Below are 26,039 nucleotides of genomic sequence, written 5' to 3' on the forward strand. Positions count from 1 at the left end.
TGAGTACAAAGAGACAACGAATCTCAAATACATGGGGACACACCTGGAAGACTTTCTCCTTGATGGGTAAGCAGTTCCCACATATTTTAGCAGACAGCCCAAACCAACAGCACCCACAGATCAGAGCCAGCCATCCCCAAACTTCCCTGAGAGCTCCAGGAGAGCTCCCACACACTCAAGACTTCAGGGAGGGTTGGCTAGCTAAGAAATGCCATGAAGTCATCTTCAGAACAATGGTTTTCTGGCATATTCTTTCTTCTGTCCCCAGAAGCTTAATGGATGGCTCTGTCATTGCAACCCATGAGGCCCAGACCAAAAAAGTCTGCAACTTCAGTTTCTCTGTGCTGCAATTATGTTTTCCACAAAGCTGTAAGGAGAGCAGGCGTGGATGCTCTGCTTCTACCAGAGTGACCCAATGCTGGCCAGGGGCAGTGCTTATTTTGACATAAGAACCAGAAGCCATTCCTTTCCAGCAGTCGCCTGTTCTCAGTCTCATTTATCCATGACTGTGCCTGTTGCTGGGCCGAGGGAGGCAGCAATGTAATATCCAGTTGCAACAGAGCATTCCACTGGAAAAAACTCCAAGTATATACAAGAAATATATTAGACCGGCCCATTTCTTTGCCAAGTGTTGCATTCAGGTATTTTCCCACATCTTTCATTTGGGCAAGGCTCATAGATATTTATTCCTACTCACACTAAACGCTGTTATCACCACTTTCCATAACAATGAGAAACTACTGATAGTTCAAACCGAACTGGAACTACACAGCAGCACAAGTAAAATAGTGGGTTGCAAGTTACTTGGGATCAAAGGCAGCAATTAACTGCTTGTGTGCCACTATAACCAGCTCTCAGACATGCTACAAAACTGTCAAGAAACAATGGAGAGAAAGGATCAGGGAAAGCATAAACAGAACTCATTCTGAGAGCAAAGGCAGTAGGAGTCCCTTCAGGTATGGCCTTCTGCATTTAATCCATTCTGCAGAAACTTTCCCATCATGTTCCCTAACCAAGTGCCCACACCTTGCATCTCACCAGCAGCCCCATCACCCGAGCACTGCCCATAGCTGAGGATCGTTAAGCACACTTGTACCATGGTAACAATTCTCTAGGTAAAGCTGCCTCACTTTCTCCCTCCTCTCCCTCACACAGAGACAGACTTTATTCAGCAAAGAAACAGAACTTCACAGGGCTGAGCAGTGCTCCCCATGCTTGTGTTGGACTGACGGCTCCGGAGCTGCTTATCAGACTGTCCACAACTTGTCCCTTACACTGAGAGGTTTTACTCCTGGTATAAATCCAGTTATTATGTTCCATTCCATGTTTAGCCAAGAAAAGCCTCATCTTTCCTACTCAGACATGCACAGGATAAGCCCTGGCAAGTGGGAGGCATCACATCATCACGCATCCCTAAGGCTGCTCCAAACCCAGGTTAAACATTGCAAAATGTGGTTTTAATGTTTTCCAGGACACTTCCTGCTCCTTCATCTGTTTTGCTGCTGACTGCTGCAGAAAAAATGCCTTTGGATGGGAACAGATGGACTTTGGCAGCAGATGCTCTGGAAGCAACCAAGGGTAGAGTTAGCACTCGGTGAAAAGGATCCAGACAAAGCACAACACTGACATTCCATTTTCCAGCATTGCCCTTCTTCCTCCTGCCAGATCCCATGAGCTCGTGTCTGGGTGTGGGCATGCAGTGTGCCCACAGTCACCTTCCCTGCACGCAGCCAGCAGCTCGGCGTGCCCCGGCCAACAGGCAGTGCTCCAACCCCGACTACAGGGAGCCGCAGGCAGGCAGCACAGCACTGCTGGAGGGAACCTGCTGCCAGGGCACGGCCAGGTACATCTGACAGCACCCAAACCAGGTGACATCACATGGACTGCACAAAGCCACGCTCAAGTCCTCGTCCCCGTGTCCTGCAGGTGCTCTGGGACGTGCTACAAATGGTCACTGTGCAGGGGAAGAGAAATCTGCTTGTGCTGAGAGCCTGAGGACACTGAGCAGACAGCACGAACACACTCCCTGCAGCCCTCCAAGATCTGCCCGTGGGGTTTCGCAGAACCCTTCTCCTTCCCCAAACACCGCATTCATCCATCAATTAAGGAGCAATTAACGAGTTCAGCTGCAAAAGCGCCCAAGAGGTGGCTCTGCTGTCCCTTACCTGGACGGCCACGTGCTGCGGTACCTCGGGGCTGGTGGGCGGCTCCGCACACATTGCAGGCTCTGTGGCCGCATCCACACACAGCCCCACTGCCTCACCTGCAGAAATCGCCCTTTGGTTTACGACATTCCATCGTGCAGAGCTTACAGTCACAGCGGAAAAGAAAGAAAAGCAAACAGCAGGCGCAGCTATTTCATTATCTCACCAGTCAATTATTAACAACAGCCTGTTTTCTGCCCGAGCCGTTGGGCCGTGGCTCCCACGTGGGTTGAATCGAAACATTCCACGCAGATGCTGCCGAGGCCACGGCAGGGCAAGAGCTGCCCACCCCAACCCATCACCAGCTCTGTGCTGTGCCAGGCGGGCGCCCACCCCCGTGCCCAGTGCCCACTCTGTGAGCACAGCCCGGCTCAGCAGCAGCCCGGAGCCACGAGATGCCACCGAGCCACCATTGCCAGCCTTCCCTAAAGAATGACGCACCGCTTTCAGAGGATGAATTGAAAAAGGATGGCACAATAAACACCGAGGCGGTTCAGGGAAACACTGAGGCTGTGTTTTATGTGCTGCAGGTTTGTGATTTCTTTTTTTTAAAGTGCTTTTTCTCATAAGAGCAGCGCAGAAGATGCAGACTGAGGCTTTCATCTGTTTTGTGTGAGTGAAACAATTCAAGCCTCTGTAATAAATTCCTCCCTGCCTTCAAATCTATTTGCTGGAGCCTGATATTGCATTTATAACATCCTCATCTGGTGAGATGAATTCCGAATTGTTTCCAGCTGAGCTTAAAAAATAAGCCGATTTTATGCCACTATTTTTTCCTCAAACTAAGCTGCCAACTGGGCAGTCACACAGGCACAGCTCTCCCATTTGTTCTCACGTATGGTCTCCTAGGGGAAAAATGGGGAGATCTTCAGATCTCTACCAAAAATGAAATAAACCCAAACACCCTGCTTGCCGTGGCTATGTTCGGTGGTGAGAAGCAGCCAATTGCTCTCCAGCAGGAGCAGGCTCAGGATCCAGGTTCAGCCCTCCATCTCTGTGCTCCAGCAGAGAACACGAGCTGCAGATTTACTGATGGTGACCGAGAACAGAGAGCTGCTCCAGCAGGTTACTGAGTAACCAGCTCCTGTTCAGTCACTGCCTGTAATAACATTTTCTGAAAGCAGTGACTGAGTATCTGAGGGGAGGAAGCCAGAAACGGGAGGTGAGAGGATGGCTTCAAAGGGTCTGAGCCATGGGGGATACGTGCTGCACTGTGCAATGCCCAGCAGAGAACAGAGCTGCCCTCCATGACAGCTCTGTGCTGAGGCACTGCGCCTTCCCCCACACCTCAGGCCTGCACAGCCGTACCAGGGGTGTCCAAAGGGTGAGTGCTGCAGTTCTGAGCATAACAGGCTGTAATGTGCATGCAAAAGAGAACATGCAGAAAGCCAAAGTTGTCCTTCTATCACTCTGTGCCTCAGGCACTGATCCCTGCCTCTGCCAGGTGCTGCAAGGACAGCAAACTTCAGCAGCTAACCTGTTGGCTTCAGCTCCTGGATTTGCCAGAGATCTTTGTGAGCTTTGGCACTTGTATCAGGAGAACTGCTAAGCCCTCAGAAGGCACCAAGGCTGAGAGGGCAGCTAAACCTTTCCCGGATACAGAGCCCACATTCCCTCTCCTGATCGCTCTGGACAAAAGTTTCACAGACACTGAAGTTCTACGAAATTCAAGCATCCTTAAATGAAACGTGTTGGCAGGCATCTCCTACGTGCAGGCTGGTGACAAGTGACCCAGTTCTTCCCACACTGCTGAGGGGATAAATCCATTAAGAAGTGAGGGACCCGCAGCCCCAGCCCCTAAACCAGCACAACTCTTATTGGTAACTTAGAATAACGTGGTATTATGCATACAATAATCACATTCACTAGTTAGTCCAAACCACAAATCACGTGCCTCCTAATGCTCCTCCAAAAAGACAGACCAGGTGCTTTGTAAAGAAGCTGTTAAGCTACAGACACAGCCCACGATGGCATGCATCTCCCAGCAGGGCTGCCTGGAGGTGGGTGCTGCAGGGGCCTGAAGGAACCAGGAGCACCGAACACCAGGCCGAGCCAACAGGCACAACAGCTCCTTCAGAGCCCCCAGCTGTCACAGTAAATCCACGTTGTACAAATATTAATTATTAACCCTTCTCCCAGCCTCCGCACCAAATGCTGCAGGTTGGGCTGAACGCCCTTGGCCGTATCCCCACATTCTCCTCAATGTGATAATGGCTCACAGAGATCAAATGATGTGCAGCAGGGAGACCCCAAAGGAGAGGGCTTACAGGTGCTCTTGGCAATAAGAACACTGCAACGCATGGGAAACAAGACAGAGAGCTCCCTCCTGTGCCACGCAGCCACACACACAACAGCTGCTCCTCCATCATCAGCAGGGAGTGACTGCACCCCTGGGAGATCATCACACCACGAGAAAGCACCCTTAGGTTTGTTATCTGCAAACTTCCATGGCAATAACAACAAATGGTCAGGAGTAAAGATCACTAAAGGGTTCTGTAAATACAACTGAGCTGAGATTCATTTTATTTGTCCTTGGGTTCCCGAACATTTACAGCATGTTTCCAAACTCTGCCCCGCTGTCAGAAATGGTGACACACAGTGCATTTCTGAACTGGAAGCTGAGACACCTGGGAGCCCCTGGACTGACAGAGCCTGTGTCCTCAGAGATGCATCTGATCTCGTAACATTCAGGGCACAGAGCTCAGCAGTGGCCAGCAGCACACCTCCCGGCTGCTGCTCTGCCACAGCACAGCACAGAAGTGCTTAGAAGCAGAAAAGCAGAAATCCAGCTTTGGGACCAAACCTCTGAATACTGCTCTACAGGGCTCCTGCCTCAGGCTCCCACTGCTGGGGTGAGTTCTGCACATGCATGCAGCTCCTGAAGACACTGAACTGTATTTCTGGTTAAAATGCACAAAACAGCTAAGAAGGCTGCTGCCAGCTCACCTTAATAGCACCTCATGCTCTGCTACTCTCTTTTAGCACAAACCATGTAGCTCCAACACCACCAAAGCAGCCCATGCTGCTCCTGGAGCCCCCAACCCCTTGCATCACAGGTCAGAAAGCAAAACCCAGAGGGGTGTTTGTTTGTGCAAACACAAACAGCAAATGCTACCCATAAAGCTGCAATCCACCCGGAGGGCTGTTACCTCTCGATGTTATTTTCATTACTTGGCATCAGCTGGGTTACAGATGGCTGCTCAGAGTTACCAGCTTCAAAAACTAGGTCAGTGGTGGCAGAGATAGGAAGAAAACATAACAATCTCAGGCTTTACCAACCCAAACCATCCAAATAGCAGCAGCGTAACAGAGAAGATAATTTCCCTGAGAGTCCTCATTAACCCCAGGCCTGGCAGCTGCACTGCTGAGCGATCAGAGCAGTGCGTGGGGCAGAGGACTGGAGCATCACTACAGATGCACACTCAGTGCCTTTTACCATCACCCAGTAATTCCTACAGGAGTTAATCCTGCTGCGTAACCTTACAGCAAACACAGTCAGTAGCTCTCCAGCATTTCCTAAGACGTACTTAATTTTTTGTTAGCAGGTTATAGACAAAAGGCAACACAAGGCACTACCACTGCTCTAATTCATACAGATGTGCCCCATATCAAAGACCAACACCCCTACGTTCCTCCAGTCCCCAGTTTCATACAAAACATTCTGCAGCCAAAGCCACTCAGAGAGGCTTCTCCTGCCTTTGCTCCCATGGGGATGGTTTCCCAATCCCAGCAGTACAGGCAGTTTCAGCACACAGGGCTTCCAGCTGCAGTGTGGAGCAGAAGCAAACAGCTGAGTGCCCAGGAAAAGCAAGCACCAATGCCAGCAGTTACCTGAAACGTTGGTATTGCTGCCAAAGGCTTTGCGTTGTAAAAGCACAACCATGCTTACAGCAACAGAAACCTCCACTGCAGGTTTTGACCGGGTCAGGTTATGGGATTTGTTCCCAGAAAATATGTAACTGTGGGTCTTTAGGTCAGAACAATCAAATCATATTTGAAGGCCTGATTAGAAAAATAAAACAATGTTTAGCTGAACAAGTTTCCCAACTGAAAGCACCTTGTAAGCGTGTTTAAGTGCTAAAACTTCAGTGCCTAAGCCATTTGAACCTGCAGAAGAATTCCGGGGGAACACCAAACATTGTATCACCCAGAACAGTGACGGTTTAGTGTCTTAATAAAAGGGCTTCAGTAGCCTGGATAGGCATACAATGGGCTCAATGCCACTGTTTAACACTGTTTCTTAAACGAAGTGAACTTCATTGGGTACAGCTCATGCACTGCCAGAGAGCCCTGGGCCACAGCCTGGAAACTGCTCCAGTCACTGCAGTGCAAACTGTACCAATGGAAATAGCAGGCAGGCATGAAGGCACCTTGCTGCTGCTGGGGGCTGGATTGAAGAAGATAGCTTTTAGCATCCCCTAAAGTAACATACATCCAGTTTTCCATTACATTTATGACCTCTTCCTAACATCTAAGCCTCATTTTAATGAAATCATACTAAACACAGTATACATCTATTGAATAATCTGTATGTTTTACCTTTCTGTTTTACCTTTTAACCCAGCACATCCCATGCAAATACCTCAATAGCTTTATTTGTACAGAGAAGCAATGGATAAGGGAGGTCTTGCACAACTAAAGGTACTGGGAGAAGAGGACAGAACCTCCAGAGCCACATCGGACCTTTCCCCACCATAGCTGCAGCTTGTGCAACTCCAGCAGATCCCACACTGCAGTCACTCCCAGGTGTGCTGCTGCTGGAAGGGGAGATACCATCCTCACCCCTCCTGTTCCCATGTCCTCTGTGCCATCCCCAGCACCAGCCCATCCCCCCCAGCAGCAGCTCTGGTGTGCACTGGGTTCTGCACTGGGCTGAATTGGTTTGCTCGTTTAACAAAAGCTGCTCAGGAACTGATTTGGAATTGTTGTTGGTTTATTGAGATGGATCAGCTCAGGGTGGCACAAATGTCAGTCAGTGCAAGCAGGGAGCAAAGACAAGTGCACTACCCACCCTGAGACAACTGCAGCAGCAGCAGCACTGCTGAGCTCCCTTCTGCACCACAGCAGTCTGGTGCTGAGCAGTCCAAGCGCTGCAGCCCTTCCTCTCCTCTGTGGCCACGTGTGCTATCAGCAGAGGGCGGACCCTCCCTGTGGGTACCAAAGGTACCAACCTGTGCCCAGCACAGGCAACCACAGCCCTGCTGCACGCCCACCTCGGCTCTGGTGCTGTAAAACCCTGAGCTCCACAGACCGGCCAAGCGGAAGGGTGTTCAAACAGCAGTGGGACATTTCTGTCCAACAAAAGTATCGCTGCTCACAAGTTCTACGCTTTCTTTTTTTTCCACAGGTAATTATTGAGCCAGAATGTAAACAAAGCTTGTCACTGCATTTAAAGGAACACTCAGGGATCACACAGTGGCAGCACAGAGGAGCAGCGCAGGATGCTGCTCCACCACTTCCCAGGCAACCGAGGCCCATTTGTTTCTCTCTCAGGCACAGCAGAATACGAGAGAAGTAAACAGAGAAGGACAGCAGGGTTCCCCTGGGACAGGGTCCCGTGTGAGCAGCTCCCCAGCTGCTGCCTGTTCTGTGGTCAGGACAGGATCCTCCCCTGCACTTAGAGAAATGAAGAAATGAGGGGCTGGGGGACAGCAGTACGGTCGCAGGGCAGATGCAGGCACCCTGCTTTCCCTCACAACACTTTAAAACAATGGTGTCTTTGTTATGGGAAGGCTAAATAAATAATGCAGCCATCAGATGACATAAAGAAAAGGAGCAATACCCGACTGAGTTCCAAATACAGGCTGGTGCAGCTCTGCCACCATTGCAGGTAAATAAACAGCAGTGCGAGCTGGCAGCTTGCTGCTCTTTAAGGCAAAAAGTGTCCAGTGTTGATAGGGAGACACGACATGAAGATCCTTGGGTATTAAGTACAGTTCAGCTCTGGATGACAACTGGTAACATGTATTTCTTTTCCATATGCTTTCATTTACTGCACTGGAGCCGATGAGCACATGAACCCAGCAGGAGTGAAACCAATGGCTCTTGAACGCAGCTTTTGAAGAAAATCCATCCATTATGCAAGGCAGCTCGAGCACATTTCAAGAAGTAAAAGGGCTATTATTCTAACAACCAAACTCAAAAAGAATATCAGAGGTCTCCAAACAGACGTCACATCACATCACTAGAGAAGTGACACAGAGCTTTGCATGCAGGCCATCCACAGCTCCCAGGGCCATCCCTGGAATTCCCCTTGGAAGCACAGCACCACCCCCAGCTGCTGACAACACAGCAGCCCTCAGCTGTGCTCCATCTCTGTGCCACCACCATCATGTGTGGGTGGAGCGAAGGGCTCTGCACACACAGGGAAGAGGAGAAGCAGTGCTAAGTGGAACACAGCAGAATAGGAGAGCACTGAGAACAGAGCGGCAGGCCAGGGAAACAGCAGAAAAGGCCATCACAGCAAGGAAGCTTAGAAGAGGTGTGAGCAGAGGCAAAAATAAATCAACAGAAGTGCTGTTCTGGAAGAGAATGGAGAGGAAGGCAAAGATCATAAGGAAACTAGAAGAGCCAAACTTGGCTGGGCAAAGAGATCAGCACTTGCAACTAAGAAAGTGACCATATCTCTTGCTGACAAGTCCATAGTTTTTAATAGTCATGGTGACTTACAGTTGCTTGTTTACACTGATTATTTACAGTTGCTTGTTTACACTGATTATTTACATTCATTCACTTTACATTTATCCTGCACTTCATTCTCTGCATGAAGAGTCTCAAAGCTCAAGCGCTGCACACCCTGACAGTGAGTACAGGCACTGCCATCATCTGCACATCAAAAAGTCACAAATAGCTCACTCTCAAACACGAAGCCTACACCCACACACACACACAGAACAGAAAATGTAAATCCTGTATCACTTCTGGTAACGCACAGAACTGGATTTAGGTGTAATTTTCTCATTACCCAACCCCCACTCTGGCTCGGAGTGCACAGTACAGCCAGGGGAACCTGAGGTTACCAGATCAGGACACCCCCAGGAGTGATGGAACCAACTTCACCCCCAGCTCAGCCCATTCATTCTGACACCCCACAGCATCCAGTGCCCGAACCCTCAGCCTCTCTAAGCCACAGAATCATCACTCTCCCGATAGCAAAGAATCTTCCAAGAAATGTTCCTGTCATGTCATGAAATATTTAAATATTTTTGTTCACTTGTGAAAGTGTACAAAATTAACATTAAGTTCCAGATGAGCATTAAGCTCAGGTGGATCTTCGGATCTGCCACACACCTGTAGAAATGGTGAGCTGATGTCACAAGAGCAGATGATGAAGAGGAAGGTGACAGAAACTGGAATGTGTTTAAGGACTGAGCTAAATGTATGAGACTTGGCACCATTTTTCTAACCAGTCTTTCCTTTGCAAATAACTTTTAAAGAAATTAAAACTTGATTTTAATAACTAAGGTTAGGAAAACACCACAAACAAAAAGGAACTAACTACAATTTGCTCTTTTTTCCCCTCCTCGTTGCTTTTAGCTGTCTGTATGAAAATTATCCATGCCTGTAATTATGTTTAAAGAACATTTGCAGAACTCCTACTCCATTTGTGTCCGCCCCACCCCTCCCAGCCCCATTCCCACCCGCTCAGCTCTGCCAGGTCCTGGGGCAGTCAGTGGCAGAGCCCACAGTGCCCACCAGGAGCCCACAGAGGCAGTCGGGCTCAGCATCTGAAGGCATGGGCTGGAGGCAGCCGGGTCATTTATCCCTTGGGATGAGGCCAGAGTCAGCCCAGCCATGGCTGGGAGCTCCTGGAGATTCCAGCAGGATAAGGACAATCCTTAGACATTTAAGGTGTGCATTTTTTGGAGATTATTAATTGGCCAGACTTGGGAGGCTCTTCAGAGCTAAGAACAAAGTGCACCCCTAATGCAAATCCATGCAAAACAAAAATTAGTTCCCTTCTCCAAATGCAGCTGTTCAGCGACAGCTCAGAGCTACTGAAAATAGGGAAGACAGCATTTTATCCTCTAAGATCATTGTTAGGGACACGGGGTTTGTTCTGCTCACGTTGTCCCGAAAACTCAGACCGAGCAAACAGCCAGAGAGCAAATTATCAGCTGAAACAAACTCCAGCAAAGTCAGAACAAGGCAGCAAGCGAGTTCAACTCCAAAGCTGACTTTGCTGTTCAAAGCTGAACAGGAGGGTTCAACTCCGAAACACAGAGGTGGCACAGCAGCAGGGCAGCACTGCCACATCCCCAGCCCTGCGTGTGCTCAGACTCGCAGCTCAGCACCAAACACAGCAGACAAGAGGCAGCATCAGAGCACACAAAACCTCCCAGGTGGATTCATAAGAAAATCATTTGCATTTGCTCTCATCACACAAATCACTGGAAAGTCTCCTGGGATTTTCTCCCCCTCCCCTGCAAACACCTCTCCTTCCCAGCCACACCTCTACCCGATTTGTTCGCCTTGGATTTCTGTTTTTCAGCTGTACGCTCAGGTCGGTTCACAAGTTTTAACTGTAACGTTTTCCCACAGACTTTCACTCTGAAGCACGCACTGCTGCGAGATACTTCATAAACACAACACTTCCGAACATCGTACAGCACAGCGCTCAGGAGTTCAGCACGGAATTGCTCAGCTCACAGCAGTGCAGTGCAGTCGCTCTGCTCCGTCCCGGCGCTCAGGAGACCTTTGCTGCTCAAAGGAGACCCGCAACGACCGGCCCGGGATGTCTGCAGGAATTAGCGATGCAGCTCAGACCGTGACCACGAAGATTTGAAAGCCTCCTGCTGAGGACGGCACAAGTAAGCCACGTTGATGCACAGCAGAGCCGCCTTAGCCATGTAACGCCGCTTATTCTAATCTACGAAAGAGCTCTTTTCGCCGCGGAGATAACATCACATGAGATACAATCATCTTTAAGACCATTTTTAGCAGCCGACAGGACAGCGTACCTTTAGCGTTGCACAGATGAGAGCCGCTCTCCAGCTGGGACCGCTTCAGGCAGGAATCAGCGCCCCGCAGCAGTCCAGTAATCCGCGCTACTTCCGAACTTCCCCAAGCACCTCAGGGCTCACCGGCCTCCAGTCGCTGCATAAGCGATCCTTCCCCCTCCTCCCTTCCCAAATCCATCTACCTCCGTCAGTCCCAAATCGCTCTCAGATGGGTAACCCGCTCTCAGCAGTCGGACCCGAGCAGCGCAGCTGACGGAGCGGAGCCGGAGCGGATCCCGCTCAGCCCAGCGCCCGCAGCGCTGCGAGCGCCCGGCCCCGGGGAGGCACGGAGGTGGGGTCAGGGGAGGCAGCTGGGAGCGGGAGCTGCTGGGCCGAAAGGAGGAGAACCTCCCACACACACACATACGTACGTACACGGACATACGGACACGGGGAAAGAGCGGAGCGGCCGCCTCGAAGCCGTGGGAACGGGCAGCGCTGGGCAGAATGACGGCGTGGGTTCCCAGCTGCCCCGACGGGCTGCCTTACCGTTCAGAGCTTTTCTCGCTGAGGGTCACACAAGGACACGCACGGCAGCCCAACAAAACAAACAATTTCCTACCTTACAGCCACGACCCGGTCCTGGGGAATACCGGCTGGAATTGCTATTTTATTGGAAAACGATTTAAAAAATCTGAAAAACCTCACATGTGGGTACTGTTATTTACCTGGCCCATCTGCTGCCCCAGGCCAGGTGACAGCAGCAGGATCACTGCTGTCTGGTGATGCTTGTAAGTCCCTTCCAACTGAACTGATCTAAGGACGTGGCAGATCTGAGCTCCGCAGCACACAAAGACAGGAGGAGGAACGCCAAGCATCAGCCCCCATCTCCTGGCTTGTCAGAGTTTATTTGGGTTTTTATCCTTCCCATTTCTATAGAAAAAGTAAAATAGAAAGGGAGAAGCAAACCTATTTCTGTGTTTATTAAGAGTGCTTTGGTTTGTTTTTAATGACTGACCAGCACACTCTAAGCCAAAAAGTGCGCCTGATGACAGCACTGCATGGTATCACACTAACAGCAGCCTCCCAACCAGCACAGCAAAGCCAGCACCTCACCTCCTACCTTCTTCTGGAACAAAGGGCACAGCCTGAGCTGCCTCACAGCCCTGGATGGATTGAGCAGCAGGGGAACGAGCTCTCGTCATTCTTTTTTAATGAATATCTGGTTACAACGAGGAGAGACCCAGCAGCTTCTGTGCAGTATTTGCTGAGCGGGTGAGGCTGAGTGCCGTGCTTGAACACTGCAAATCAACATTTATCACCTACCATCACATGGCTGATGGGAAGCAACGCGTGCATGAGTAGTAAACCAAGATTTCAGTACAGAAGAGCTGCAAGTGAGCACTCCACAAGCACGTACCTTCACTGCAGCAAAACTGACAAAGCCAAGCAGCCCCAACGGCCCACGAGCAGAGGAGGGCCGGCTCCATTCCAGGGACCGAAGGAGGGCTGCCCTGTGCCAGGAGGTTGTTTTCACTAAGGGTGAAGTACAGCTTTTCTCACACCACTGCCTATTCAGTCACCGAACTCGTGTACTAAATGAACCAACTGACCACCCTGCCAAGAACAGTTATTAATTCCAGTGGTACAAAGTGCCCACAGGGTCTCTCCTCAATGCTGTGCTACACGCTCAGCCTCCAGCGCTGCTGGCAGTGCATCCAAAGGAGCAGCAGAGCACTTCTGCAGCATGCCCTGCTCCTGGCATGGAGAAGCGCAGCTCATCACAGCACTGCACGCAGCAAGCTTTACACTCAGAGCAGGACAGCAGGCACTGAGCTCAGAGATACAGTGTGCATGTAGTTAGCTATGGGTCCGCAGCATTATTAAGGGACCTCACAGAGAGCACCTGGTGCTTCTTGTATTTCACAGTGCTCTGAATCAGCTCAGTAAGCCCAAGTGAAGCACTCTGTTGGGGCAGAACCAGCTGCATTTGAAATCAATGCTTTTGCTCTCTTGTGGAAACGTACAAATGTCATTAACTAACTACAGGGCAAAGCCACAAGTCTTCTCTGCTTTATCAAAATTCAAAGACTGCTGTTTGTTTGTGATAGTACAAATGAGGTACTTGGTGAAGAAAAAAGAAGAGATGTTGGAGAGCAGCTTAAATAGTCATGGAATGGCAGAAACCATCGTCATGTTTGTCTGACACTGACACAGAGAGGGAATGGTTTACAAGCACAAGAGAGCAGCAGATCAGCTCATCACGTGTCACTGAAGGATGTATTTTTAAAATGAACCAAAGTACCAACCTCATCCAAAGCTGTGTTGCACAGATCTGATGGTATCCCATGGTACCTTCCATCACAGTCAAAACAGCTTTAAGAGATCTAAGAAGAAAAGGTTACTTTGTTTCACATTAGAGATTGTTATCTGAATTAACCTTCCACTCAAAGGAAGGAATTCTGTAAGTTAATTAGGCATTCTCTGAACGAGCACTCCTTACTTAAAAGCCCTAAGATGTGAAAGCCAGATTACAGGCGGCACTTCCCTAGATTACCGATAGCACAGCTCTAATTAAAAACACCTGGCACGAAAACATTTGCCTACACATTTTCCTTATTAAATAAAACAAAAATCCATCCCTTTCATTACATCCTGTAAGAAGAGTTTCTAAACACTCCAAGCACTCAGTGCTTCTCCAGATGGAGTCTTCGGGAGCATCTTAGACACGTTTAGCAATGATAACCGGCGTCGTTGCTGCACTTTCTTCAATAGCTAACCCACAAACACCGGAGCGCCCGCAGCCCGCGCTCACACCGCCGGCCCGGCGGCATCACTTCGCCTCCCGGCTCCCCCTGCCGGCTGACCCGCGAACAGCCGCGCACTGCAGCTCAGCAGGCGGAAGTTTCACCCTGAGAAGCGGGGTTTGGTGCTGAGATGCTTCCACGTGCGAAGACTCAGCCCGGCCGCACGCACACACGTGGGTTCCACAGCCAGCTGCGGAGCTTTGCCTTTGGTTTCTAATCACAAAGAAATCGCACACAGCTGAAACGTATATAAGGGCTCGTGCTCGCGTGTTCTTTTTCTCTCGAATGTTTTGGGGGAGGCGTTGTTAGGCTGCAGCTCCGAAGAGCATGGCGGGTACCTGGAGGATCTGCGTTTGTTTCTATTGCTGCATTCAGTGGCTTTCTTCTAGCATCCAGTGCTCCCCCCGCTCCAGGGATCGCGCAGCACCTGACAAACTCTCCGGGCTCCTGGAAGCTCCTGAGCTCAGCGAGCTCCACCCGCTGCTGCGGCTGCCCCAGGGTGCGAGCCGAGGCTGTGCCCTCCTGCCCCCCCTGCTCAAAGTGCTGTCCGACCAGGGACGTCAGAGCTGGGAAAGCGGGACCCCCAGGCTCCAGCCGGACTCCCGAGCCCTGCGGTACATGAAGAGGCTGTATAAGATGTATGCCACCAAGGAGGGAATCCCGAAGGCCCACAAGAGCCACCTCTATAACACCGTTCGACTTTTCACCCCGTGTTCCGAGTGCCAGCACCGCCACAGGGATCTGATTACAGGTAGGTGTGGAGCTACCCGAGCTGCCCAGCTCAGACTGCTGTAGGCGTTTTGGTTTTAAATAGTCAATCTCGTGCTATGTATCCTAAATACAGCAACAGTTAAAGCAGTGGTCTGAATCTGAACCAATTTCTGAAAGCGAATTTTAAGGCTGCTGTTTAAACTTGTAACTTCAGATGAAAAATCATTAACATAAACCGTATTGTAAGTTCATTAAATCCATAGAGCCCTCATCTGACTCTTAATCCTTTGCGCTCTGTGAGTTTGGAGATCACTTAATGCACTTGTGTGGTCACAAAGAACAATTTCTAACTCAGAGGAAAAGAGGCAGTGCTGAGCAGTGAGAGAAGCAGTGTGCTGAGCATTCAGCTCCACACCTGGAGAGAGGGCCAGCCAGTCTCAGAATTGAGATGGAAATACAAATAACATCATGGGAGATGACAAGAACAGTGTATCCTACAGTAGGGATGAATGAGACAGAAATATGAGTTCAAAATAGCTTGGAAGCTGTCCTTTCTGCTTCACAAGAGAAAAGCAAACTGACAAAATCGACTTTCTGCTTTGTGTTAGTCAGAGATACTGGCAGCTGTTGGTCAGGAATATGCGAGCAGGAAGAATAACTGCAGTTAATGTTAAAAACTTCAAGTTTTAAAGGGAGCCTGGCAGCACACCCTTTAAAACTTATACTATTTCATTTTATTGTTTTCTGTACAATTCAAAGTGTCTGGTTCCTCTTCCCCCTTCCCAGAACTGAAAGGACAACTGCCAGCTTTGTGTGCTGCTCCTTAACTGCGTGCTAATGCCTCTTAAAAGCCTTGGGCGGCTTTGGTTTTGTTGATAACTTTTGGTTCTGACCTAAGTAGACATTCCATATAACAAAAATACGGGCATCTTAATTGGTTTCTTCTGCTGCTTAACAATTTCTGATTATCAACTGCGCCATAGCATTTATGTACAGGTGACAAATCAAGATGCACTAACTGTGCAAGATCTGTTTCCCTTCTCAGGAGACCTTCACTCGGTGGATTTGCTCTTCAACCTGGATCGTGTTACTGCTCTCGAGCACTTACTCAAGTCTGTCTTGCTCTACTCATTTGACACCTCAGTTCCCACTTCTTCCTTTATGTGCACGTGCCATTTGTCTGTTAAGGAGCATGATTTTTCTAGCCAAGTATGTCCCAGCGTTTCGCACTCCGTAGCTTTTAGCCTGCACTTTGAAGTTAGAAAGCGCAAGTGGGTTGAGATCGATGTGACTTCTTTTCTGCAGCCTCTCATTGCTGCTAACAGGAGGAATATTCACATGGCTGTGAACTTCACTTGTCTTTTGGGTAACCCACAACATAACGCTAAACAGGATAATCTCATCAATATGGCTCTGGTCCCCCCTTCTCTTCTTCTTTACCTAAATGATACCAGCGAGCAAGCTTATCACAGGTGGAACTCACTCAGGCACAGAAGGAAAAGCCCGGTGCGGCCCAAGCAAAGGAACAGTCTGTTCGCTGATGTGACGGGTGGCCAAGGAAGAGAGAACACGCAGGGTAAAAGGGCATCTCGGCATCGAAGGGAAGAGAATCTGAAGGAAGCTCCAGCAACTCCGCCTCAAAATTTGAGTGAATATTTCAAACAATTTCTGTTTCCTCAAAACGAGTGTGAGCTTCACAGCTTCCGTTTAAGCTTTAGCCAACTAAAATGGGACAAATGGATAATAGCACCGCATCGATACAGCCCTCAGTACTGCAAGGGTGACTGTCCCAGGGTGGTTCGGCACCGCTACGGCTCTCCTGTACATACAATGGTGCAGAACATAATATATGAGAAATTGGACTCCTCTGTTCCCAGGCCCTCCTGTGTTCCTGCTGAATACAGCCCACTGAGCGTCCTGACAATAGAGCCTGATGGCTCCATAGTCTACAAAGAATACGAGGACATGATAGCTACTAAGTGCACTTGTCGGTAGTGGGTGTATCCTAAGCTGCTTTACACTTAGTTTGGGTGTTTTGCATTCTCAGAATATTTGTAGCATTTGTGTAATTCTAACACCTCTTTCAAACTGAATAGGATTTCGCATGGGATAAGAGGGTGTTTATATAATAGCACTATTTTTGTAGCCACTCAGTCTTTCTAGAACGTGAAAATAAATGTAAATATCTTTTTATTGGAATAATATTGCATTTGAACAGAAGTGGTTTCAACTACCAGATGCCTATTTTAAGCTATTTTGTTACAGATTTAATAATAAATAAAATGAATGCTTATCACTCATATCACTTAAATTCAGTGTCTGATGGTCTTCCTCTATATAAAGAAATCCTTTGTAATGATGCTTCTGCTATGCTTCTAGGGAAAGAGGAAAGGCTAATGTTAAAATTACTTTCTCAGTATTTCATTTTTTTCCTTTCCAAATTTCCAATTCCCCCAGCGCTTTTCTTGTAGGAATGCTGCAGAAAATGCTTATTGCAGGCTGAGAACTCAAGCTAAGGGAGATTTGGCTGCAGCTCACACAAAGGACTGCTTTCGTAGGGATTTTTTAATAGAAGAATGCAGTGCTGTTTTGTGTGCATTTTTTTTTTTTTAATAGCTAAGAATAGCTTTTAAAACAATTTGTGAATGTATTGTTGCATAAACTCCTCCATTCCCTACCAATCCCTAACATTAGATCATGACTCTCACAGTTCCACGTTGCTTGGTCTGGGGGGAGGCACTGAACCCGAAGGGGCTGCGCGTGGCTCCCAGCACGCTGGCAGAGCAGCAGGAGTGCTTCAGTGCCTCTGCGTGAGCCTGAAGGCGGTGTGGAGCTGCGGCGCTGCCTGGTACAACACAGCCTCTACTGATTGCGTTAGCCTGGGGCTGCTACGCTACAACTAGTGCTTACTTTGGCTCGGTGTGAGGGTACATCTTACCAAGAGCTCAAGGCAAAATAGCTCCATGTCAAACAAGCTCCTGCCCCAGGTCAGCGCAGTATTTGATTGGGTTGGAAAAGAAAAGGGTTCCTTGCCTAAGAAGTGTCACTCCCACCAGTCCATTTCAAATGGTGGGAATTCAGCTCTGCCAAACATTTGTTTATTTAAAGTGCTCTCCTTTCAAATTATCTCTGTGGTTCTTCTCTCAGTGATAAATTCTGGCAACATCCTTTCGTGACTTTTTCTCACAGCATTTTTGTGGGGATTGAAGAGATCGGGTACACTGCAGCTGATTCAGCAGAAATAAGTATGGAGGTGTAAAACAAAGTTATTGGGTCTTCAGCACGAGCGTGAAAGAGCTAATTCAAGAGAAAGCATTCAGGCTATGGAAGCTGTAAAATACAGTCACAGAAACGCGTGACCTCGTATCAGAAATCTGCAATGGATTACAGGGCTCATTCCGCGCGGTCTGACAGCACAGCCGGCCCTCTGTACAGCGGTACAACAGCGCGGATCTCGGCTGAGGAGGCACAGAACTGTGAGCGTCGTTACCGCCCTCACAGCCCACCGCCACGGCGCCCACGCCTTTCTCACCCTCAGCAGCTCCGAACACGCCCTGCTCCTCTCCTTTCCCCTTCCCTGCAAAGCCAGCAGAAGCTGCATCTTTAACGGAGCTAATTAGCCTGTGTGGGGTTGTTAGAACCTATGGGAAGCGGGACGAGCTCCGCAGGCGCCCGCAGCCCTGAGGGGAGCGCCGATCGGCGGGGCCTCACGCAGCGGAGGCGCGCACGGCCAGCGTAACCATAGTAACCAATGGTAACCCGTGGTAACCAATGGTCGCCGCGCGGCCCGGAAGCAGAAGCAGCATCTGAGATTCCTCTTCCGGGGCGCGCGGCGGCAGCGCAGCCCACAAGGTGACACGGTACCGCCATGGGCATCCACTTCGGGAACCTGGCCCGGGTGCGGCACATCATCACCTACAGCCTGTCGCCGTTCGAGCAGCGAGCCATACCCAACGTCTTCTCGGACGGGCTGCCCAACGTGTGGCGGCGGTTCAGCTCGCAGGTCTTCAAAGTTGCACCCCGTGAGTAGGCGGCGGGGCTGCGAGGAGGCCCGGTGTCCTCAGGGGCTGAGGGAGGCGGAGTGGGGCGGCGGGGTTTTGTAGCGAGGTGTCGTGGTGGGGCTTTGCTGGTTCAGAAACACTGCCGGTGGCCCAGGCCGCTCCGTGCCTTGCCCTTGTCAGCGTTCCTTTTCCTTTCCAGCCTTCGCGGGCGCCTACCTCCTCTACTCCTGGGGCACACAAGAGTTTGAGAGGCTGAAGAGGAAGAACCCTGCTGACTATGAGAACGACCAGTGACTGCGTCTCTAAGACCTTACCGCTCTGTATTACCAACGGCTGGTTGCTGTGCTTGTTCATGTAACCAGAGGGATGGGGAGATAATATATAATAATGCCTAATAAACTTTAACTTTGTCCCATATGAAGTCTGTGTCTTACAGTGTTTAAGGTGAATTGCACCACGTTATCTGTCAGGTGAGTTTCATTCTGAGAGATAGCTGTACTAAAATTCTCTAAGCTCCAATTGCTTTATTTTACATTTCCAGACTCTCTGGCTCTACTTTCAGGAAATATTTCTTAGTGCAGTTAGTTGAAGACAGCCCCTGCTATAATACAGGTGATGAGAAATAACAGTACAGAGGCGAGCTCTTTGATCCCTTTATCTTTCCCTCACTAGCCACTTTTTGCTTGAATTAAATGCATTCTAGTCTCTGTACCTGTGAAGAACAAACAGTCTGATATGATACTGACAAAAATTGCCCAACCTGACTGATGGTTCAGAATTGAATATGAGCTTTGACCCTCTATACAGCTACCAGGTTATCGTATGTATTAATAATAATTCGATGATAAACTGCAGTTCTGATGTTTGGTTAGTGTTAATTGGCCGAATTAAAAGCAGTTCTTAGGGAACTACAAGGAAGTAAAAGGATTATTTTAACACCCAAGGATGATTTAAGGAACTCTATTGCTACCATTATATTTTCAAACACATGACTACCCTGGGGGTCAGATTTACCCTGGGGCAGTTAAGCATACGACACGCTTTGCTCTCCAAAGTCCACAATGTTTGGCTCATTCCTTTATCATCTTCTTTTTTTTTTTTTTTTTTTTTTTTTAGTGTTGAGCTGTCTGTCTCAAATTCAAGCACAAGCAAAGTAACACATTTATCTCCCTATCATGCTATTTCTGTAGCTGGTACTGAAAATTTATCTAATCTGCAGTGTGTGACGTTATTCTGTGATAGTTCCTTTGTGAGTTAAGGGCTGAGCTGTCTGGAAGGCAAAGATGCTCAGTCTCTCACTTCAACAAGCTGGGGGATTCACAACTTTTGTAGCTGAAGGTTTTCTTGCTCTGTACTGCCAAGTGCAGTCTGAAGTTGGCAGAAACAAGTAAAGCAAGCTACTCAGTGCTGCAAGTTCTGCTACAAATAATCTCTGCTTAACTCCTTCAGTTCAATCCTATCTTTCACTTAAGCAAGGGAACAGTGAACTGGGCACTCCAGTTCTGAGAGCAGCCAAAGATGTCCGCAAGCATATTTTGTTCAGGACTCTTATTTGGGTCCTATTTACTTACCCTCAAAGAGTGATGACAGCAGTTGATTTGTAGCCTGAATAACAGGACATCTGAGCTTCACACAGTGCGAGAATCAATACTTTTTTTTCAATGCCTCTCAGCAGTTCTGTTGAGCATGAGCAGCTCAGAACAGAGCCCAGCCTTTCTGATGAGGTCTCTGCCCCCATTCACAGACAGCTGAACTATGTCCTGACCAGCTGCTAGACTACTGTAAACAGGTGGCACGTTCAGCCGCCCTGGTGAGTTTACCTACAACCCAGCAGCCCTGTCAGCCTCAAGCGGCAGCACTGCCAGGCCCTGGCTTTTAACCTTCATGCTGCAGGGTCAGCAGGTGGGCTGGAGCTGCTCCCTGTCTGCTCCTGCTGCTGGCTGTGCCTGCTGCAATCCTGCTGAGCTGTTCTCATCTCTGCAGTTGCCTGCAGGCCCAGCCCATGCAGCAGGAAGCGAGATGCAAACTTGGCACGTGGGCACGCAGTGATGGCTCCCACCTGCCAGTGCTGCGTGGGAGTGCAGCTGAGCAGCGTTTCAGAATCCAAACAGTGCAGTTGGAAATTCCTCCATCACCTAATTTATTTCTGATGTTCCTTCACTAAATGTTAAAAGTGGCACAACACAGCCATGTTTTATGTTTTCTTTGTCAATTGTTTAAACAATTGCAATGGCTATCTACTGGCCAGCAGTAGACACCTGGACTGCGCTGCACCTGCATACATAGAAACAATCAGTCCCTTTTTTTTTCTTGCATGAGTGAAACAGATTGCAGCCTAAAAGGGATCTGCAACTACACACTATGAAGAGCCTAGGAGACACAACAATTTTGATGTATCATCACAAATTACTAGTTTTAGCTAGCCAAAAAAGCTGAGAAACAATGACATGCTGAGAAACAATGACATCCTGAAGGCACTGCTATAGAGCTGAGATGCCATTTCAAACCTGTGCAGGTGAAGTCAAAACGAACCACTGGCTTTTTCCCCATCTCTGCTCTATAGTGCCTAGCAAAGAAAAAATTAATTAAAACTCAGATGTATGTAAAGAAAGGATTCAGTGGAAGAAAGGATTGAGAAATTCACAGCCAAATGTAAAAAAACAAAACAACAAAAACACAACACTGAAGTTCAGCTATTTGATCTGCAATGATTATGTGAGACCCAAGAATGTGAAATAAAGACTAGTTTTGATTTCTCCTCACAGGGAAGCAAGACAAATAAGGGGAAGTGAGAAAAGTTAAGAAGAACCCCAGGAAAGGAATAAATCTTCCAGCAGTGGATTGGAGGCAATATGCTGCAAAGGGTTTTTATTTAATCCCAGTGAAATTTGGGCTTCACAGTAATCATTTGTAGGCTGGAACCTGACAACATAGCAGGTATTATCTTAATCTATGTAACTTGCCTTCCACGCTGGCACTTATGCCTCCATATTAAGCAATCACAGAAAACTGTAGCCTACTGCATTCACTTTTGGATTTATAATGTAGCTAACGCATAATTATTTTTATACAGTACCTGACTACTTGAATTTTTATTTTTTATTATTATTTTTTTTAACAGACTGCTTCAAAATCTGCATGGAAAACTTGACACAACTACATCGGTATTCTGTTACTCTGCAACGTAAGAATCATTTCCTTGACAGACACAGCATACTTGGACATACATGGTAGCTGAATGCATAAAATATCACCAACAAAAAGGAGTAAATACTGACAAGGTGCATTTACAGAGCGTAATCTTAGAAACACACTACTCCTACTTGTCTCAGTGGGAGACAAGTGGGACAAGCATGTCTCAACTTTGATATTTTGGAAAAAATGAGAGGCAGTATGTAGTCCTTTTTAAACATTATTTTCTCTAAGCTGTTGGCAATCTCGTATCACCACAGAAAAGTTTAAGATTCCCCTTAATTACAGTCTGCCTGTCCACATCAGTGGGAGTTTTGTTGGCACCTTTCAGAAGATTAATCATGAGTTACACTGGGAGATACAGACTACAGCAGAGAGTGTTCATCTCAACTCACCTCCACAAAATCCTTGCAACCATCTCTTCCACTTTTGTGCTTAGCTATCCAGAGATTAACTGCACACAAGGATCCTTGAAGGAACAGATCTGTGATTTACCTATCAAGTAATAACATAATTTTTGCACTCCAAACCCCACATGGAAAACATTACATCTGATTCCCAAGTACTACTTTGTGGAAAGAAAGGTTAAATGGCTTGCTTGTGATTCTTTTACACACCAAGAATGAGAAGCAGAATCGAAAGTTCGATTCTCTGCTCCAAATACTCTCAGGAGAAAAGTATTTACCTCCCAGCTGGCAAACTCAGAGCTGTGCATACTGTGAATGTCACAGAAGTCAAATAAGGTTATGGCTTTTTGATCTTCACCACGATACCGTTGGCCACCCACACTTTTACTTGCAAGCACACAACGGAGTTCTGGTAACATGCTAGATAGACTTTAAAGAAGGAACAGTTGGCAAATCTGGTAAGCTGACCAGACAAAGTACAAATGGAAGGAGAGTAAATTATTAGCTAGATAGATAGGCCTTGAACCAGATCACTTCAGTAGATGCTAACTTTGTAATTCCCTCTTGCTCCTAAATGAACTTTGTTCTTGTAATGACTGACAGCTGATGCAGTGATAAGAGAATGAAGTCTATAAAAATCTGGCTGTAGCTTGGGAAGTTCTATTCGGGGCTCTTCCAACCTCCTCTGCCCACGGCTGCTCCTACAGTTGAAGTGGCAGCTCATACTGTGAAGATGCACTGTTTGAAAACTGTGGCATTCCTTTTATTCTTCTCACTACTGCTGTGTCAGGTAAGCACAGATAACTATTTGAAGTGCTAGTTCAAATGTCAGGCAGCAAAGAGGTGCATGAATGAGAGAAACTGGCAGGAGTCTGCAGTATGGGTAGAGCTCTTTTAGCAGATTCAGCATCCCAAAGAAGTAGAGCAACTGCCTAGTGAAGATGGGTTACTCTGCAAAGTAATTGAGCAAGTAACTGCCATCCCTCCCAAAGTAACTAAAATGTTGATTTTTAATAACTATTTCTTTAGGACTCGGATATAAGCAACCATACTTTAAGAGAGCAATGTCTGAAAACAAGAAAGATTTAAAGTCCTTCACTTAAAAATGTTTAAGATGATTGACCCGAGCATCAAAACGACCCCCTGCCTACTGCTGCTGCATGTTCCTGACAGTTGGCTGCAACTCTGTTCCAGGTGCACTGTGCTTCCCTGCACCAACCACAGCCTCTGCTCAGGCAGAAGCGGATGACGCCCTTCTGGAGAGGAGTCTCACTGAGACCTGTTGGAGCCTCATGTAGGGATAACAGTGAATGCATTACAATGCTATGCAGGTAAATAACCCTAATCAATATCGAAGCTCAGAGATGCTTGATACTGTGTCATGTAGAGGAAGCTCCTCCTTATTCTCAATCAAACAAGATATGGGATTAATTCTGTGCATAAAAGAAAAAGATGCCAGGAATAAGGATGGAGCAATAGATTCAGACCTCTTTTGTTAGCAGTACAAACAGACCAGAGTCCAAGTGCCCTTAATGACAAACCTCAGCCACTGCAATGCTACCCCAAAAAAGTCATCTCAAAAAAAAAAGAACACAGAACTCTAGACTGAATTTAGGTATTGGCTAAGAGGCCTTAAAATTAATCCTTCTTAAAGCCAATACTGTTCATTTTAAAGCATATATTAATTAATGGGGACTACTTAAGCTCTCAGATCAAAGAGAGGTAAAATACTAAAGCCAACATTCCTCAGTTGCCATGCACGCTAGGTATGAGTAAACTGTCCAAATACATATAAAAAGTGATGTTGAAGTTACTTAGCGACTGAAAGCTGATTTTGTGTGGCACCTACTGTACTCCTGCCAGAAAGCAAATGGAAGAGGAACAGAATACATACATCATCTACACGCAAATGCTACAGGAAAAGGTAGTCAGGCTCCTCTTCTGCATGCATTTGAAATGCTTCCTTTGGTTCTACCGACTGGCATGGATGAACTGTAACAGCAGCTACAGGAAGATAAATAGACAGAAAGGTGTCTCTTCTGCATAATTTGTCCACCACAATCTGACTATTTAGACCTGGGTAACACGTACCATGTCAGCGAGATCCAAAGCAGCACCACTGCGACAGCTGAGTAAGATGAGCACTGCTAGGGCCAGACAGACCTGTTTATGCCCTGCCAGTCTGAGCTGTCAGTGCCTGATGATGTTTTGTCCTCCAGGAAGAACCGCTGCTTCCTTAGAACGGCCTCCGAGTGACCTGCCATGAGGAACACCTGCCACTGTTACTGCTACCATGGCTCAGCTCTACTTGGGACATATTTATTGACCACTCAGAAGCTACGACAGCAAATCAGCAAAAAGTACATTCGACTTTCCTGTCATGAGAACTGGTAAAAGGACTTCAAAGAGATGGAGAGCATTTGCTCACTGAGGCTGTACCTCTGCAGCACGCACTGAGGATGACTCTGGCCAAGCTCAATAAAAGGACTCTGCATCTCATGTTTGTTTTGTTCTTTTTTTGTAATCGTTCATATATATATATATAAATATATTTTTTTATTATTATTATTATTTTTAAAGGAGTGTATTAAAAATTTATATTCAGCAAACTACCTGGATTTTTCCTTGCATCCTGTGACCAAAGTGTTTGGTGACAGCACATCAGGCATTTCAAGCAGAAGTGCTTATTTCAGAGTGGACTTTAGACATTTATCCTTCAACCTGGCAAGTGCGTAAAGTTGATCACGCTTCCATCTCATTTCAGTCTCAACAGCTGAACTCTTATCCGTACTTCAAATAAAGGCCTGTTAGAAGAGAGAGCAAACAAACTGATAATAATAGTGCTAGCAGATTCAATATACTAAATATATCTGGTGATAACTGGAAGAAGTATTTACTTTTAAATTATTTCTAATCAAAATTGCCTACGTCCCAAGCTGACCTCCCTGCCTGAAGAATCCTATTATTTCAACATACCTTTTATCAAAATTTTGACCAGGTAGGCGCTAACTCAAAGAGCTGAGAGAAACAAAGCTACTTTTGATTGACAAATATCAGCAGGGTCTGAGATATACTGAATGCATCTTCCCTTGTTCAAACCTTGATCAAAAAAGAAGACCTCTGCTTAAAAACACAGCAGCAGGGAGCAGACAGCCCACTCAACAGACAGGACCACTCTGAAGTTTAATACAGAAAATCTATTTGATATTTATTAAACTTAGTTTCTCCAGTTACAGTTTTGCATTGTACAAAGCATTTTAATGACACAGTAGTTAAAAAGATCTTTACAAATTGAAATGTGATACCCTTTTCTCCAAATATTTTAATTGCCATAAATTTGTTTAAAAATACACATTAAACGCATGTTTCAGACACTAAACTTTCTATAATCTCAATACCACAAAATACATAGAATATACTATACAGATGTGGAAAAAATCTAGTTAGTATATAATACTTTGCTCACCATTAACAGCTTTATTACGTGAAATGCACATACTGACTTAGAAATCCTAATTTTGAGCCCCAAAGTACCCTTTGAAATTTCAAATGTATTGCAACAAATAAAATCACAGTTGGTGTGTTTCTTTTAGGTTTTGGTTGAAGACAGATGCCTAAATATTCTGATAGAAACAAAACGCAACACGTGGACTCGTCATGTACAAAGTGTGAAACAGAGACACCCCATTAGTTACGAGCAGTACCTTTCTGTATGGTTCGTAAGGGCTTCGTTTATAAGCGACAGGTGAAAAGTTACCTTCCCTCACCCACAAACCCT

General features: G+C 47.2%; 4 protein-coding genes across 7 annotated transcripts in view; 3 read left to right on the forward strand and 1 right to left on the reverse strand.

The window, feature by feature from the left end:
* SHROOM1 (shroom family member 1) overlaps positions 1–11,516 on the reverse strand; it is a 28,663-nt gene extending 17,147 nt beyond the window's left edge. Inside the window, exon 1 of one of the 4 annotated variants that reach the window (XM_085236531.1) lies at positions 11,165–11,516. The gene's annotated coding sequence lies outside the window, so the exon portion shown is untranslated. Of the gene's footprint in view, positions 1–2,165; positions 2,332–11,164 lie in introns of those variants that run through there. The other 3 variants (XM_010719241.4, XM_085236532.1, XM_010719239.4) reach the window with 3 other exon arrangements.
* Positions 11,517–13,966: 2,450 nt separating this feature from the next.
* Positions 13,967–16,952, forward strand: GDF9 (growth differentiation factor 9). The gene is made up of 2 exons (XM_003210484.5): positions 13,967–14,701; positions 15,707–16,952. The coding sequence occupies exons 1-2, from the start codon at positions 14,278–14,280 to the stop codon at positions 16,654–16,656; spliced, it is 1,374 nt and encodes a 457-aa protein (XP_003210532.1). The 5' UTR covers positions 13,967–14,277; the 3' UTR covers positions 16,657–16,952.
* A 1,504-nt stretch (positions 16,953–18,456) lies between these two features.
* On the forward strand, positions 18,457–19,079 carry UQCRQ (ubiquinol-cytochrome c reductase complex III subunit VII). The gene is made up of 2 exons (XM_003210485.5): positions 18,457–18,683; positions 18,862–19,079. The coding sequence occupies exons 1-2, from the start codon at positions 18,530–18,532 to the stop codon at positions 18,954–18,956; spliced, it is 249 nt and encodes an 82-aa protein (XP_003210533.1). The 5' UTR covers positions 18,457–18,529; the 3' UTR covers positions 18,957–19,079.
* Positions 19,080–22,892: 3,813 nt separating this feature from the next.
* LEAP2 (liver enriched antimicrobial peptide 2) lies at positions 22,893–24,871 on the forward strand. The gene is made up of 3 exons (XM_019620501.3): positions 22,893–23,051; positions 23,456–23,592; positions 24,481–24,871. Exons 1-3 carry the CDS (start codon positions 22,995–22,997, stop codon positions 24,515–24,517), a joined length of 231 nt encoding a protein of 76 aa, XP_019476046.1. The 5' UTR covers positions 22,893–22,994; the 3' UTR covers positions 24,518–24,871.
* Positions 24,872–26,039: the final 1,168 nt, after the last annotated feature.

Source organism: Meleagris gallopavo, chromosome 15 (assembly GCF_905368555.1).
Source record: "Meleagris gallopavo chromosome 15, MGAL_WU_HG_1.1, whole genome shotgun sequence".
In the NCBI taxonomy this organism is placed as follows: Eukaryota; Metazoa; Chordata; class Aves; order Galliformes; family Phasianidae; genus Meleagris; species Meleagris gallopavo.